Source organism: Balaenoptera musculus, chromosome 11, assembly GCF_009873245.2.
Source record: "Balaenoptera musculus isolate JJ_BM4_2016_0621 chromosome 11, mBalMus1.pri.v3, whole genome shotgun sequence".
Classification (NCBI taxonomy): Eukaryota; Metazoa; Chordata; class Mammalia; order Artiodactyla; family Balaenopteridae; genus Balaenoptera; species Balaenoptera musculus.
This window is the reverse complement of record NC_045795.1, coordinates 72262243-72278827: the sequence shown is the minus strand read 5'-3', so window position 1 is coordinate 72278827 and position 16585 is coordinate 72262243. Positions and strand designations below refer to the sequence as shown.

General features: G+C 38.3%; 1 protein-coding gene across 1 annotated transcript in view; it reads left to right on the top strand.

Annotated features, from left to right (window-relative positions):
* The window catches only part of DNAH12 (dynein axonemal heavy chain 12), a 235027-nt gene that overhangs the window by 14144 nt on the left and 204298 nt on the right, over positions 1-16585 (top strand). The window contains exons 3-5 of the mRNA XM_036869723.1: positions 32-210; positions 14876-14957; positions 15160-15186. Coding sequence (XP_036725618.1) covers positions 41-210; positions 14876-14957; positions 15160-15186 — 279 coding nt within the window. The 5' untranslated portion in view covers positions 32-40. The remainder of the gene's footprint in view (positions 1-31; positions 211-14875; positions 14958-15159; positions 15187-16585) is intronic.

Here is a 16585-nt window from a genome sequence, read left to right as displayed (position 1 = left end):
TTTTTTTCTCAGAGTATATTTTAATCTTTAGGGGACCAAGATGTCAGATACAAACAAAGCTGCCATTGCAGCAGAAAAAGAGGCTCTGAACTTGAAGTTACCTCCCATTGTTCGTCCCCCAGAAGACATAGGTGTTGACGCACCAGCACAAAGTAAGCTGCTGAGTTACAGAAGATCCAAGGAGCAGCAGAAGACAATTAATCAGTTAGTGTAAGTAGCATATTAGTAAATAATCCTTGTTTGGAATTTGAGTGAAATAATTAGTGTTTGTATTCTCATAAAAAGTTTAACTATTTAGGTTGTTCATGGTCAAAATATCATCTTCAAATTCAAGTAGGAAAACAATTGAAAAAGTAATTGTAATGATAGTAAATGTTATATAGTGCTTACAGTGTTTATTCTAAGCATTGTTTTTATTGTTTTACCTATACTTCTCACAACAACCCTATACGATGGGTACTATTGTTATTTCTATTTATAGATGAGTAAACTGAGGTGCAGAGAAGTTAAGTAACTTGCCGAAGGTCTCACAGCTTGAGTTTAGGCCCTGACAGTCTGGTCCTAGAGTTCACATACTTTGAACACCACGCTATTCCTCCTTGTGATATATTATAACCTTACTGGTCCCTGAAAGTAAAAGCAAGTAACTGGGCCTCTACAAATAGCACTGCACTGGAGCAAATACTTATTATCTTGAAACTACTTGTTGAAACTACTTGTACTTAAACTACTTGTACTTAAAATTTTTTCTCTACAAAAGAAAATACAGTCTAACATCCTACCCTTTCCCCTCCAATTTAGTGGAAATTAAAACTAATTTAGGTACCAGCTACCAAAGGCACTGATAAGGATGGTTCAGTCAATTCAGCAGTTACTGAGAATTTCCTAGGTACCTGACTCTGCTGGGCTCTGGGGATAAATAAGAAGAAAAAGACATTGAGCTCATCTGTAAGCTTTGAACCTAACACTGAACTATAAAACAGGGAATTTCTCTCTGGTGGATTTCTGCTTCTCTTTCTGCATTCTCTTTCCCTCTTTGGTGTGCCTCCTTTATACATATTTTTGCAACTGACTAAGTTTTACTCTCTGTTACATTGTTGATGATCATATTGTTGCTAGTTAAAATAATTTAAGTTTTTGCTGATTTTACTTTCCTTATAACTAAACAGGTCTGTTAATCATGTAACTTCTTTAAATTTACATTATTATTAGTCTGTCAATCTTCTAATCATATTTAAATCCAAAATTATAAGGTATATTAACTAATGGCAGTATATGTATTGTTAGATACCCTTTACCCCTTTAATTTCTAAGACTCTAATCAATGTTTCAGTGGACTTAGAGAATAGAAAAAGGGGTTCCTTAGGAGTTACATATTGTTCTTGCTCCAAAACCTTTCATAATCTCAGAATGCCATGTTGAACTACTTGCAGTTCCATATTTTTACATTTAGTGAAAAATAAATTTCACAATTGCTCCCTGCAGTTTCCTTCACTGAAAAGTCTGTCTGAATACTTATACAATTTATTCAAGGCTTAATTTATGAATCACCTCCTCTGGAAAGCTTTCTCCTAATCCCCTTTGTGCAGCTTTAACCCTGTCTACATATTCTCTTACATCTATTTAACAGATATTAAATATCTACTGTTATCCAGACACTGTGCTTTTTACTAGAAAGACCACAGAGAACACAACAGAAAGGACTTTAGTCTTTCAGAAGCTTATATTCTGGTGGGAGGAGGCAGATAGTAAACATATTTAAAAAAAAAGTATGTTAACCCTTTAGATGGTGATAGATACTATGAAGAAATAAAATAGTGAGATAGAGAGTGACAGGGAAGTTGTTTCTAGGAACATTGCAGGAAAGTCCCGTGGAGATGATAATAGAGAGATCTAAAGAATAAGAAGCTTGTCATTTAAATAAACATGAGAACACCACTGTAGCAAAGGGGATAGCAAACACGAAAGCCCTGAAATGTGAATGCTTTCAGTGTGTTCTAGGAATTGACAAAGGTCAATGTCACTAGAGTATCAGGGACCTGGGGAAGAGTATTATCAGGTGAGGTCTGTGGATAGAGCGTTCCAGGAGTAAGGTGGGATGTAAGGAGTCCTAGGCAGAACTGAGCCCTCTGCTGGGACCAGTTCCTGGGAACACTTGGCTGAGCAAAGATCGAAAATTGTTTCATAGCTTTCCAGATTCCCATGAATGAGCACTTCTTCCTTGGCCACTACCTCCCTCTTGATTCAGACCAGCCTTTCTCTCCTTCACCGTATGTAGTCTCTTACACAGTACTTTGAAATTATCCACTTTTGTTTATTTATCTGTTTTTGATTGTTAACACAGAAAGCAAAAACAGGGAGTGAAAATGCTAGCTCTTACATTCTTCTCAGCTCTTTTTATTTATATCAGTAGGAGAAAACACACTCCAGGAAATTATTGCTATATTAAAGGGTGACATTTATATATAAAAAGCTCAAGGAAGTTAGGCATATTTATGTTGGGATCATTACAGTGCAAGGTAGCTAGTGCCAACTAGCATACCAAAGTATAAGGCAAACTCCTTCAAAGTATTGATCACTGAGAGCTAGACTGCTCTTTCCATGTGAGAAAGCTTTAGGAATTTTGTTTTTAATAGATCTTTATTGGAGTATAATTGCTTCACAATACTGTGTTAGCTTCTGTTGCACAACAAAGCAAATCAGCCATATGCATAGATATGTCCCCATATCCCCTTCCTCTTGAGCCTCCCTCCCATGCTCCCTATCCCACTCCTCTAGGTCATCGCAAAGCACCGAGCCGATCTCCCCTATTTTCCACCAGCCAACTATTTTACATTCGGTAGTATATTTATGTCAATGCTACTCTCACTTAGCCCCAGCTTCGCCCTCCCACCCCATGTCCTCAAGTCCATTTTCTATGTCTATCTCTTTATTCCTGCCCTGCAACTAGGTTCATCAATACCTTTTTTTTTTAGATTCCATGTATATGTGTTAGCATATGGTATTTGTTTTTCTCTTTCTGACTTACTTCCCTCTGTATGACAGACTCTAGGTCCATCCACCCCACTACAAATAACTCAATTTCGTTTTTTTTTATGGCTGAGTAATATTCCATAGTATATATATGCCACATCTTCTCTCTCCATTCATCTGTCGATGGACACTTAGGTTGCTTCCATGTCCTGGCTATTGTAAATAGTGCTGCAGCGAACATTGTGGTACATGTCTCTTTTTGAATTATGGTTTTCTCAGGGTATATGCCCAGTAGTGGGATTGCTGAGTCATATAGTAGTTCTATTTTTAGTTTTTTAAAGAACTTCCATACTGTTTTCCATAGTGGTTGTATCAATTTACATTCCCACCAACATTTCCCTTTTCACCACACCCTTTCCAGCATTTATTGTTTCTAGATTTTTTGATAATTGCCATTCTGACTGGCGTGAGTTAATACCTCATTGTAAGGAGCTTCAAGATGGCGGAAGAGTAAGACGCGGAGATCACCTTCCTCCCCACAAATACATCAGAAATACATCTACATGTGGAACAACTCCTGTAGGACACCTACTGAATGCTGACAGAAGACCTCAGACCTCCCAAAAGGCAAGAAACTCCCCCACATACCTGGGTAGGGCAAAAGAAAAAAAAAAACAGAGACAAAGAATAGGGACGGGACCTGCACCAGTGGGAGGGAGCTGTGAAGGAGAAAAGGTTTCCACACACTAGGAAGCCCCTTCACAGGCGGAGACTGCGGGTGGCGGAGGGGGGAAGCTTCAGAGCCACGGAGGAGAGCGCAGCAACAGGGGTGCAGAGGGCAAAGCAGAGAGGTTCCCGCACAGAGGATCGGTGCCGGCCAGCACTCACCAGCCCGAGAGGCTTGTCTGCTCACCCACCGGGGTGGGTGGGGGCTGGGAGCTGAGGCTCAGGCTTCGGTCGGATCCCAGGGAGAGGACTGGGGTTGGCAGCGTGAACACAGCCTGAAGGGGGCTAGTGCACCACAGCTAGCCAGGAGGGAGTCCGGGAAAAGGTCTGGAGCCGCCGAAGAGGCAAAAGGCTTTTTCTTGCCCCTGTGTTTCCTGGTGCGCGAGGAGAGGGGATTCAGAGCGGCACTTAAAGGAGCTCCAGAGACGGGCATGAGCTGCGGCTATCAGTGCAGACCCCAGAGACGGGCATGGGACGCTAAAGCTGCTGCTGCAGCCACCAAGAAGCCTGTGTGCCAGAACAGGTCACTATCCACACCTCCCCTCCTGGGAGCCTGTGCAGCCCGCCACGGCCAGGGTCCCGTGATCCAGGGACAACTTCCCCAGGAGAACACACAGCGCTCCTCAGGCTGGTGCAATGTCATGACGGCCTCTGCCGCCGCAGGCTCTCCCCGCATCCCCCCCCCCCCGCCCTGAGTGAGGCAGAGCTCCCAAATCAGCTGCTCCTTTTAACCCCATCCTGTCTGAGCGAAGAACAGACGCCCTCAGGCGACTTACACGCAGAGGCGGGGCCAAATCCAAAGCTGAAACCCAGGAGCTTTGCGAACAAAGAAGAGAAAGGGAAAGCTCTCCCAGCAGCCTCAGAAGCAGCGGATTAAATCTCCACAATCAACTTGATGTACCCTGCATCTGTGGAATACCTGAATAGACCACGAATCATCCCAAATTGAGGAGGTGGACTTTGGGAGCAACGATATATATATATTTTACCCTTTTACTCTTTTTGTGTGTATGTGTATGCTTCTGTGTGTGATTTTGTCTGTATAGCTTTGCTTTGACCATTTGACCTAGGGTTCTGTCTGTCCGTTTCTTTTTTTTTTTTTTACTTAAAAATTTTTTTTCTTAATAATTATTTTTTATTTTAATAACTATATTTTATTTTATCTTCTTCTTTCTTTCTTTCTTTTTTTCCTCCCTTTTATTCTGAGCCATGTGGATGACAGGCTGTTGGTGCTCCAGCCAGGCGTCAGGGCTGCGCCTCTGAGGTGGGACAGCCAAGTTCAGGACACTGGTACACAAGAGACCTCCCAGCTCCATGTAATATCAAATGGCGAAAATCTCCCAGAGATCTCCATCTCAACGCCAAGACCCAGCTTCACTCAACGACCAGCAAGCTACAGTGCTGGACACACTATGCCAAACAACTAGGAAGACATGAACACAACCTCATCCATTAGCAGAGAGGCTGCCTAAAATCATAATAATGCCACAGACACCCCAAAACACACCACCAGACGTGGACCTGCCCACCAGAAAGGCAAGATCCAGCCTCATCCACCAGAACACAGGCACTAGTCCCCTCCACCAGGAAGCCTACACAACCCACTGTACCAACCTTAGCCACTGGGGACAGACACCAAAAACAACGGGAACTACGAACCTGCAGCCTGAGAAAAGGAGACCTCAAACATAGTAAGTTAAGCAAAATGAGAAGAGAGAGAAACACACAACAGATGAAGGAGCAAGGCAAAAACCCACCAGACCTAACAAATGAAGAGGAAATAGGCAGTCTACCTGAAAAAGAATACAGAATAATGATAGTAAAGATGATCCAAAATCTTGGAAATAGAATGGAGAAAATACAAGAAACGTTTAACAAGGACCTAGGAGAACTAAAGAGCAAACAAACAGTGATGAACAACACAATAAATGAAATTAAACATTCTCTAGAAGGGATCAATAGCAGAATAACTGAGGCAGAAGAACAGATAAGTGACCTGGAAGATAAAATAGTGGAAATAACTACTGCAGAACAGAATAAAGAAAAGAGAATGAAAAGAATTAAGGAGAGTCTCAGACCCTCTGGGACAACATTAAATGCACCAACATTCAAATTATAGGGGTCCCAGAAGAAAAAGAGAAAAAGAAAGGGACTGAGAAAATATTTGAAGGGATTATAGTTGAAACCTTCCCTAACGTGGGAAAGGAAATAGTCAATCAAGTCCAGGAAGCACAGAGAGTCCCATACAGGATAAATCCAAGGAGAAACACGCCAAGACACATATTAATCAAGCTATCAAAAATTAAATACAAAGAAAAAATATTAAAAGCAGCAAGGGAAAAACAACAAGTAACACACAAGGGAATCCCCATAAGGTTAACAGCTGATCTTTCAGCAGAAACTCTGCAAGCCAGAAAGGAGTGGCAGGACATATTTAAAGTGATGAAGGAGAAAAACCTACACCCAAGATTACTCTACCCAGCAAGGATGTCATTCAGATTTGATGGATAAATTAAAACCTTTACAGACAAGCAAATTCTAAGAGAATCCAGCACCACCAAACCAGCTTTACAACAAATGCTAAAGGAACTTCTCTAGGCAGGAAACAAAAGAGAAGGAAAAGACCTACAATAACAAACCCAAAACAATTAAGAAAATGGTAATAGGGACATACATATAGATAACTACCTTAAATGTAAATGGATTAAATGCTCCAACCAAAAGACATAGACTGGCTGAATGGATACAAAAACAAGACCCATATATATGCTGTCTACAAGAGACCCACTTCAGACCTAGGGACACATACAGACTGAAAGTGAGGGGATGGAAAAAGAAATTCCATGCAAATGGAAATCAAAAGAAAGCTGGAGTAGCAATTCTCATATATCAGACAAAACAGACTTTAAAACAAAGACTATTACAAGAAACAAAGAAGGACACTACATAATGATCAAGGGATCAATCCATGAAGAAGATATAAAAATTGTAAATATTTATGCACCCAACATAGGAGCACCTCAATGCATAAGACAAATACTAACAGCCATAAAAGGGGAAATCGACAGTAACACATCATAGTAGGGGACTTTAACACCCCACTTTCACCAAAAGACAGATCATCCAAAATGAAAATAAATAAGGAAACACAAGCTGTAAATGATACATTAAACAAGATGGACTTAATTGGTATTTATAGGACATTCCATCCAAAAACAACAGAACACACATTCTTCTCAAGTGCTCATGGAACATTCTCCAGGATAGATCATATCTTGGGTCACAAATCAAGCCTTGGTAAATTTAAGAAAATTGAAATCATATCAAGTATCTTTTCCGACCACAATGCTATGAGACTAGATATCAATTACAGGAAAAAAATCTGTAAAAAATACAAACACATGGAGGCTAAACAATACACTACTTAATAACCAAGAGATCACTGAAGAAATCAAAGAGGAAATCAGAAAATACCTAGAAACAAATGACAATGAAAACACGACGACCCAAAAACTATGGGCTGCAACAAAAGCAGTTCTAAGAGGGAAGTTTACAGCAATACAGTCCTACCTTAAGAAACAAGAAATATCTCAAATAAACAACCTAACTTTACACCTAAAGCAATTAGAGAAAGAAGAACAAAAAAACCCCAAAGTTAGCAGAAGGAAAGAAATCATAAAGATCAGATCAGAAATTAATGAAAAAGAAATGAAGGAGATGATAGCAAAGATCAATAAAACTAAAAGCTAGTTCTTTGAGAAGATAAACGAAATTGATAAACCATTAGTCAGACTCATCTAAAAAAAAGGAAGAAGACTGAAATCAATAGAATTAGAGGAGAAGGAGAAAGAAAAAGGAGAAGTAACAACTGACACTGCAGAAATACAAAGGATCATGAGAGATTACTACAAGCAACTATATGCCAATAAAATGGACAACCTGGAAGAAATGGACAAATTCTTAGAAATGCACAACCTTCCAAGACTGAACCAGGAAGAAAATATGAACAGACCAATCACAAGCACTGAAATTGAAACTGTGATAAAAAATCTTCCAACAAACAAAAGCCCAGGACCAGATGGCTTCACAGGTGAATTCTATCAAACATTTAAAGAAGAGCTAAGACCTATCTGTCTCAAACTCTTCCAAAACATAGCAGAGGGAGGAACACTCCCAAACTCATTCTACGAGGTCACCAAAAATATCTTGGAATAAACCTACCTAAGAGACAAACGACCTATATGAAGAAAACTATAAGACACTGATGAAAGAAATTAAAGATGATAAAAATAGATGGAGAGATATACCATATTCTTGGATTGGAAGAATCAACATTGTGAAAATGACTCTACTACCCAAAGCAATCTACAGATTCAATACAATCCCTGTCAAACTACCACTGGCATTTTTCACAGAACTAGAACAAACAATTTCACAATTTGTATGGAAACACAAAAGACCCCGAATAGCCAAAGCAATCTTGAGAACGAAAAATGGAGCTGGAGGAATCAGGCTCCCTGACTTCAGACTATACTACAAAGCTACAGTAATCAAGACAGTATGGTACTGGCACAAAAACAGAAATATAGATCAATGGAACAGGATAGAAAGCCCAGAGATAAACCCACGCACATATGGTCACCTTATCTTTGATAAAGGAGGCAAGAATATACAGTGGAGAAAAGACAGTCTCTTCAATAAGTGGTGCTGGGAAAACTGGACAGCTACATGTAAAAGAATGAAATTAGAACACTCCCTAACACAATACACAAAAATAAACTCCAAATGGATTAAAGACCTAATGTAAGGCCAGACACTGTCAAACTGTTAGAGGAAAACATAGGCAGAACACTTTATGACATAAATCACAGAAAGATCCTTCTAGACCCACCTCCTAGAGAAGTGGAAATAAAAACAAAAATAACCAAATGGGACCTAATGAAAATTAAAAGCTTTTGCACAGCAAAAGAAACCATAAACAAGACGAAAAGACAACCCTCAGAATGGGAGAAAATATTTGCAGATGAAGCAACTGACAAAGGATTAATCTCCAAAATTTACAAGCAGCTCATGCAGCTCAGTATCAAAAAAAGAAACAACCCAATCTAAAAATGGGCAGAAGACCTAAATAGACATTTCTCCAAAGAAGATATACAGATTGCCAACAAACACATGAAAGAATGCTCAACATCATTAATCATTAGAGAAATGCAAATCAAAACTACAATGAGATATCATCTCACACTAGTCAGAATGGCCATCATCAAAAAATCTACAAACAATAAATGCTGGAGAGGGTGTGGAGAAAAGGGAACCCTCTTGCACTGTTGGTGGGAATATAAATTGATACAACCACTATGGAGAACAGTATAGAGGTTCCTTAAAAAACTAAAAATAGAACTACCATACGACCCAGCAATCCCACTACTGGGCATATACCCTGAGAAAACCATAGTTCAACAAGAGTCATGGGGGCTTCCCTGGTGGTGCAGTCGTTGAGAATCTGCCTGCCAATGCAGGGGACACGGGTTCAAACCTTGGTCTGGGAAGATCCCACATGCCGCAGAGCGACTAGGCCCATGAGCCACAACTACTGAGCCTGCGTGTCTGGAGCCTGTGCTCCGCAACAAGAGAGGCCGCAATAGTGAGAGGCCTGCGCACCGTGATGAGGAGTGGCCCCCACTTTCCGCAACTGGAGAAAGCCCTCGCACAGTAACGAAGACCCAACACAGCCATAAATAAATAAATTAATTAATTAATTAAAAAAAAAAAGTCATGTACCACAATGTTCATTGCAGCTGTATTTACAATAGCCAGGACATGGAAGCAACCTAAGTGTCCATCAACAGATGAATGGATAAAGAAGATGTCGCACATATATACAATGAAATATTACTCAGCCATAAAAAGAAATGAAATTGAGTTATTTGTAGTGGGGTGGATGGACCTAGAGTCTGTCATACAAAGTGAAGTAAGTCAGAAAGAGAAAAACAAATACCATGTGCTAACACATATATATGGAATCTAAACAACAAAAAAAAGGTCATGAAGAACCTAGGGGCAAGACGGGAATAAAGATGCAGATCTACCAGAGAATGGACTTGAGGATACGGGGAAGGGTAAGGGTAAGATGGGACAAAGTGAGAGAGTGGCATGAATATATATACACTACCAAATGTAAAATAAATAGCTAGTGGGAAGCAGCCGCATAGCCCAGGGAGATCAGCTCGGTGCTTTGTGACCACCTAGAGGGGTGGGATAGGGAGCGTGGGAGGGAGGGAGATGCAAGAGGGAAGAGATGTGGGGACATATGTATATGTATAACTGATTCACTTTGTTATAAAGCAGAAACTAACACACCATTGTATAGCAATTATAGTCCAATAAAGATGTTAAAAAAAAAAGGTACAGATATAAAAAAAAAAACCTCATTGTAGTTTTGATTTGCATTTCTCTGATAATTAGTGATGTTGAGCATCTTTTCATGTGCTTCTTGGCCATCTGTATGTCTTCCTTGGTGAAATGTCTATTTATGTCTTCCACCCATTTTTCATTTGGATTGTTGGTTTTTTTGATATTGAGCTCCATGAGCTGTTTGTATATTTTGGAGATTAATCCTTTGTCTGTTGTTTCATTTGCAAATATTTTCTCCCATTCTGAGGGTTGTCTTTTGGTCTTGTTGATGGTTTCCTTTGCTGTGCAAAAGCTTTTAAGTCCCATTTGTTTATTTTTGTTTTTATTTCTGTTACTCTAGAAGGTGGGTCAAAAAAGATCTTGCTGTGTTTTATGTCAAAGAGTATTTTTCCTATATTTTCCTCTAAGAGTTTTATAGTGTCTGGTCTTATTAAGTCTTTGATCCATTTGGAGTTTACTTTTGTGTATGGTGTTAGGGAGTGTTCTAATTTCATTCTTTTATATGTAGCTGTCCAGTTTTCCCAGCACCACTTATTGAAGAGACTGTCTTTTTTCCATTGTATATCATCGCCTCCTTTGTCATAGATTAGTTGACCATAGGTGCGTGGGTTTATCTCTGGGCTTTCTATCCTGTCCCATTGATCTGTATTTCTGTTTTGTGCCAGTACCATACTGTCTTGATTACTGTAGCTTTGTGGTATAGTTTGAAGCCGGGGAGCCTGATTCCTCCAACTCCGTTTTTCTTTCTCAAGATTGCTTTGGCTATTCGGAGTCTTTTGTGTTTCCATACAAAATGTAAAATTTTTTGTTCTAATTCTGTGAAGAATGCCATTGGTAGTTTGATAGGGATTGCATTGAATCTGTAGATTACTTTGGGTAGTATAGTCATTTTCACAATATTGATTCTTCCAATCCAAGAACATGGTATATTCTCCGTCTGTTTATGTCATCTTTGATTTCTTTCATCAGTGTTTTATATTTTTCTGAGTACAAGTCTTTTGCCACCTTAGGCAGGTTTATTCCTAGGTATTTTATTCTTTTTGTTGCAATGGTAAATGGGAGTGTTTCCTTATTTTCTCTTCCTGATTTTTCGTTGTTGGTGTATAGGAATGCCAGAGATTTCTGTGAATTAATTTTGTATCCTGCAACCTTACCAAATTCATTGATTAGTTGTAGTAATTTTCTGGTGGCATCTTTAGGATTATCTATGTATAGTATCACATCATCGGCAAACAGTGACAGTTTTACTTCTTCTTTTCCAGTTTGGATTCCCTTTGTTTCTTTTTCTTCTCTGATTGCTGTGGTTAGGACTTCCAAAACTATGTTGAATAGAGTGGCGATAGTGGACATCCTTGTCTTGTTCCTGATCTTAGAGGAAATGCTTTCAGTTTTTCACCATTGAGTATGATGCTCGCTGTGGATTTGTCATATATGGCCTTTATTATGTTGAGGTAGGTTCCCCCATGCCCATTTTCTAGAGAATTTTTAACATAAATGGGTGTTGAATTTTGTTGAAAGTTTTTTCTGCATCTATTGAGATGATCATATGGTTTTTATTCCTTAATTTGTTAATGTGGTGTATCACATTGACTTATTTGCGTATATTGAAAAATCCTTGCATCCCTGGGTTAAATCCCACTTGATCATGGTGTATGATCCTTTTAATGTGTTGTTGGATTCTGTTTGCTAGTATTTTGTTCAGGATTTTTGCATGTGTGTTCATCAGTGATATTGGTCTTTAATCTTCTTTTTTTGTGATATCTTTTTCTGGTTTTGGTATTAGGGTGATGGTGGCTTTGTAGAACGAATTTGGGAGTGTTTCTCCCTCTGCAATTTTTTAGAAGAGTTTGAGAAGGATCAGTATTAGCTCTTCTCTAAATGTTTGATAGAATTCGCCTGTGAAGCCATCTGGTCCTGGACTTTTGTTTGTTGGAATATTTTAAATTATGGTTTCAATTTCATTACTTGTGATAGGTCTGTTTATATTTTCTAATTTTTCCTGGTCAGTCTTGGAAAATTGTACCTTTCCAAGAGTTTGTCCATTTCTTCATGGTTGTCCATTTTATTGGCATATGGTTGTTTGTAGTAGTGTCTTATAATCCTTTGTATTTCTGCAGTGTCAGTTGTGATTTCTTCTTTTTCGTTTCCAATTTTATTGATTTGCATCCTCTCCCTTTTTTTCTTGATGAGTCTGGCTAAGGGTTTATCAATTTTATTTATCTTCTCAAAGAACCAGCTTTTAGTTTTATTGATCTTTGGTATTGTTTTCTTCATTTCTATTTCATTTATTTCTGCTCTGATATTTATGATTTCTTTCCTTCTACTGACTTTGGGTTTTCTTTGTTCTTCTTTCTCTAGTTGTTTTAAGTGTAGGGTTAGATTGTTTATTTGAGATTTTTCTTGTTTCCTGAGGTGAGATTGTATTGCTATAAACTTCCCTCTTAAAACTGCTTTTGCTGTGCCCCATAGGTTTTGTGTCATCGTGTTTTCATTTTGATTTAGTCAGGCTCAGTAAGACACAACAGGGAAATGAGGCTACTCAAAAAAGCTAATTCAGTCTTAGTCTCTTTTAATAAATGAAGAATGACTAGAATGTGGGAGAGAAAATTTTCACCCTCCATTGGTCATGCAACATCTGGAATTCTGGGGTCACACTATGAGAGGGATGTTGCTAAACCATTATAGCTACCAAGGAGAGTGAGGAATTTTGAAACTACCTAATTTGAAGGGAACTGATTTGCTTAATGGGGAGGAGTTTAGACAGGCCTGAGTTCATATCCCATCTCTACAGCTTATTAATTTGAATTTGGCAAGTCAAGTAACTTTACTTATCCTCATCTTCCTATCTGTAAGATGGGGATAATATTATAATAGTGGTTACCTCTTAGGATTTCTGTGAGAGTTAAATGAGATCCATGCATATAAAGATCTTAAGCCAATGCCTAGAACATCATAAACTCACCATAAATGGTAACTTTTATTGACAGGAATGGTCAAAGGAACTGGATAGGTATTACTAAGTTTTGGAAGGGTAACAAAGAAGAGGAATATGACTTTTTTTATATAGCTCCAGAGAATAGAATTTAAAAGGATACAACTCAAGAAATTTATTTCTAAGAATATGAGCTAGCTGACAATAAATTGAGCTACCTCAGAAAGTGATGAATGTCATCTCCCCTCACTCATCCTGGGGTACAACTTGAAATTTTTGAGAGTATTCATGCATTAAATAAAGTACTGAACTAGACATGCAGAATCTTTTCCAAATCCACTATTCTGATCATTCATTCTACAGATATTTATTGACCCTGACGGACACTATCTAAGTGCTATGGATAGAGCAGTGAGCAAAACAGACATGATCTTTGTCTTTATGGCATTTACTAGTTTATGCTTTTATCGTTCTGGTGGCCATCCTTTCCTTCAGATTCCTTTTAGTTCTCCTTTTGCCTCTGACCATGTCTCCTTTGCCTCCTTCAGTTGTTCTTCTTCATTCCTGTCATGCTTGGCATCCTTCAATCTTCTTTCTTAAGCCTCTTTTCTTTCCCTTGTATACTTTCTGCTTTGGCCATCCCTTCTAATGTATTTAACCTTTACAAACTGATAGATTTGTCTTCCTAAAAATGTTCTCATGCTTAAAAACTCTTAGTGACTCCCCATTGTCTACTAATAAAAAAAGCTTGCTATTTGAGACCCTTAGCTAGATATTCCAATCCACTTCTCCAAACTTATCTCCATCTGGTTCCATAACTTCTGGAACAACTCCTTATTTTCAATTTTTGGACAACTCCAAAAATTGGAGTTGGACAACTCCTTATTTTCAATATTTGCCTTTGATTGTTCCCTTGTCTCCCTGTTTCTTAGGGTCTTTATCTTTTCAGATCCATCTGCCCAGGAAAGCCACATCTCCAACTGAGATCCTCTTCTTCATTTCAAGCGTATTGCAAATGCTAACTTGTTCACATAACCTTCAAAGATACCTTCAGGTGGAAGTGAACTTGTCCCTCCTCTGAACCTTCAGGGTCCCATACTTTTTATATGGCACTCTGATTTTATCTTCCTACCCTTTCAGTTTATAAATTCCTTGAAACTTGTTGCTGCTATGTTTTAATAAAACCTAGTAGGGTATCTTGCAGAATATAAACATTCAGTAAGTATTTGGTGACAGGTGAACGGATTATATGATCATATAATTTTAATTAAAGAAGAAATTATATTTTATGGATGATAAATTCCTACATTCACAACTGTTTATTGAGCACCTACTCTGTACCAGGTACTATTCTGAGCATTGAGATAAGGCAATGAATAAAACGGTCTACAACATATAGTATGTTAAATGGTGGTAAGTACTATGAAGCAAGGTAAGTGAGGATAAAAGGGATGGATAGTGAAGGAAGTGCTACTTAATATAAGGGTAAGGGAAGTCTTCTCTGACAGTATGGCATTTGAACAGAGATAATACATGCGTAAGGGCCCACATGCATCAGGATTAACTTAAAAATTGTCATGTTATAATTGAACATTATTGACTATTATTTTTAGTCTCCTTTTGTATTACACATGAATAATTTGAATATTAAGGACTCATTGATAATGGCAATTGAGATTTATTTCTTACAGAAAATTCAGTAAGATAAAGAACTCTTGAATATCTCTTCTTCAAGTATAGTTGAAAAAATGTTCAAATTGTCATGTTTTAATAATATATCTTAATGTTATATTCAAGAGAGTCATACATTTTTCTAACTATAAATTTCAGAATTGAAGGAGCCAAAAGAAATTTAGACAGAACATTGGATAAAAGAACACCTTCATCACCAGAGCCAGATTATCCTCCAACTGTAGGTCTATATTTTCTCTTTAAAAAGTGTATCTTTATACTATTTTAACTCTGATTTTAAATCAGTCTCAATGCAACTAGTATTTTTGAAAGAATAATACATATATTTAAAACTATTTATATTTTTGATTTAAAAAATTTTTAAATTACTTTAAAAATTTTCTTCTTGATTTAATTATGTCTTGTTTGTTTGCTTTTGACAGATGACCAGTGAAATTAAAAAGAAAGGAGTGAGTTCAATTTTTTATATTTCTTGCTTTGAAAATGTTCAAACAAATTGTTACAGAGTAGCTCCTTCTAAGACCACCTGCTAAATTCCGTCCTAGAGAATAAAGAAATTTAGAAACACATTATTTTCTCTGCCAGAGGAACAAGCATGCCATGATGACAACACAGGTTTTATTTATTTATTTATTTATTTTTGGCTGAGTTGGGTCTTCATTGCTGCACACGGGCTTTATCTAGTTGCAGAGAGCAGGGACTACTCTTCGTTGCAGTGTGTGGCTTCTTATTGCGGTGGCTTCTCTTGTTGCAGAGCATGAGCTCTAGGCACACAGGCTTCAGTAGTTGTGGCTCGCGGGCTCTAGACCGCAGGCTCAGTAGTTGTGGCGCATGGGCTTAGTTGCTCCGCGGCATGTAGGATCGTCCTGGACCAGGGCTTGAACCCGTGTCCCCTGCATTGGCAGGTGGATTCTTAACCACTGCGCCACCAGGGAAGGCCCGACAATACAGGTTTTAAGAGTTACATTTTTGTTGCTACTCATTATTTGAGGATTAATTGTAAATATTTTTGTTTTTATTCCAAATAACTGAAAAAATATTCAAAGTGGTAGTTATAAAGGAAAATGCATCTCCCTTTTTATTGTCTTGATGTTGATATAATGATGACTGCTTATTTCGAATCTATTGTGTGCTACCCACATGCTAGATGATAGAGATTAAAAAAAAAAAAGACACTGACTGCATGGGTGACAACATGGGACTGTGATGTGATTGTTGGAAACATGAAAACATGTAAAATTTCCTTAACAGCAAAGGTTATGGAAAGTTATGGAGCTGGTTACACAAAAGAAGAACTTATGCAGCATGTTACCAGATGGGGGTACAGGCTTTCCAGAGCACTTGAAGTTCCCTCTCGGGATAGAGGGCTAAGGATACCTCCCTACTGACTGAGGATCTTTGGAAGAACCTCATTTTAGCTAAACCAAGTTTTTTGTCTTTTTAAAATACTCCTCCTCCTCCTCCTCCCTCTGCCTCCCAACTTTTCCGGAGACTTTGGCTGTGGATTTGCCTCTTTACTAGATGTAAGAACTGATATAAAACAACCCCAAAACATTTATAAATATTTAATGTGAGGCTGGGTGAATTGCAAGATATTTTTGTGTGTATGTGTTTAGCATCCTCATTCTTCCCTCATAGTTTTTGCCTTTAGTGTCTTAAAATCTAAAATAGGTAGCTGGGTATGAAACAGTAATTCGCTCTTAAACCCACTGCCCTGGCAATCTGGCTTCTAGGAACTCCACCACTTCATCATTAATGTCACCAGTGACCACTAGTTGCCAAACCCAAAGGATATTTTTTCAATATTTCTCTCACTAGACCTTCAGCTGACTTTTAAAAACTTTTTAC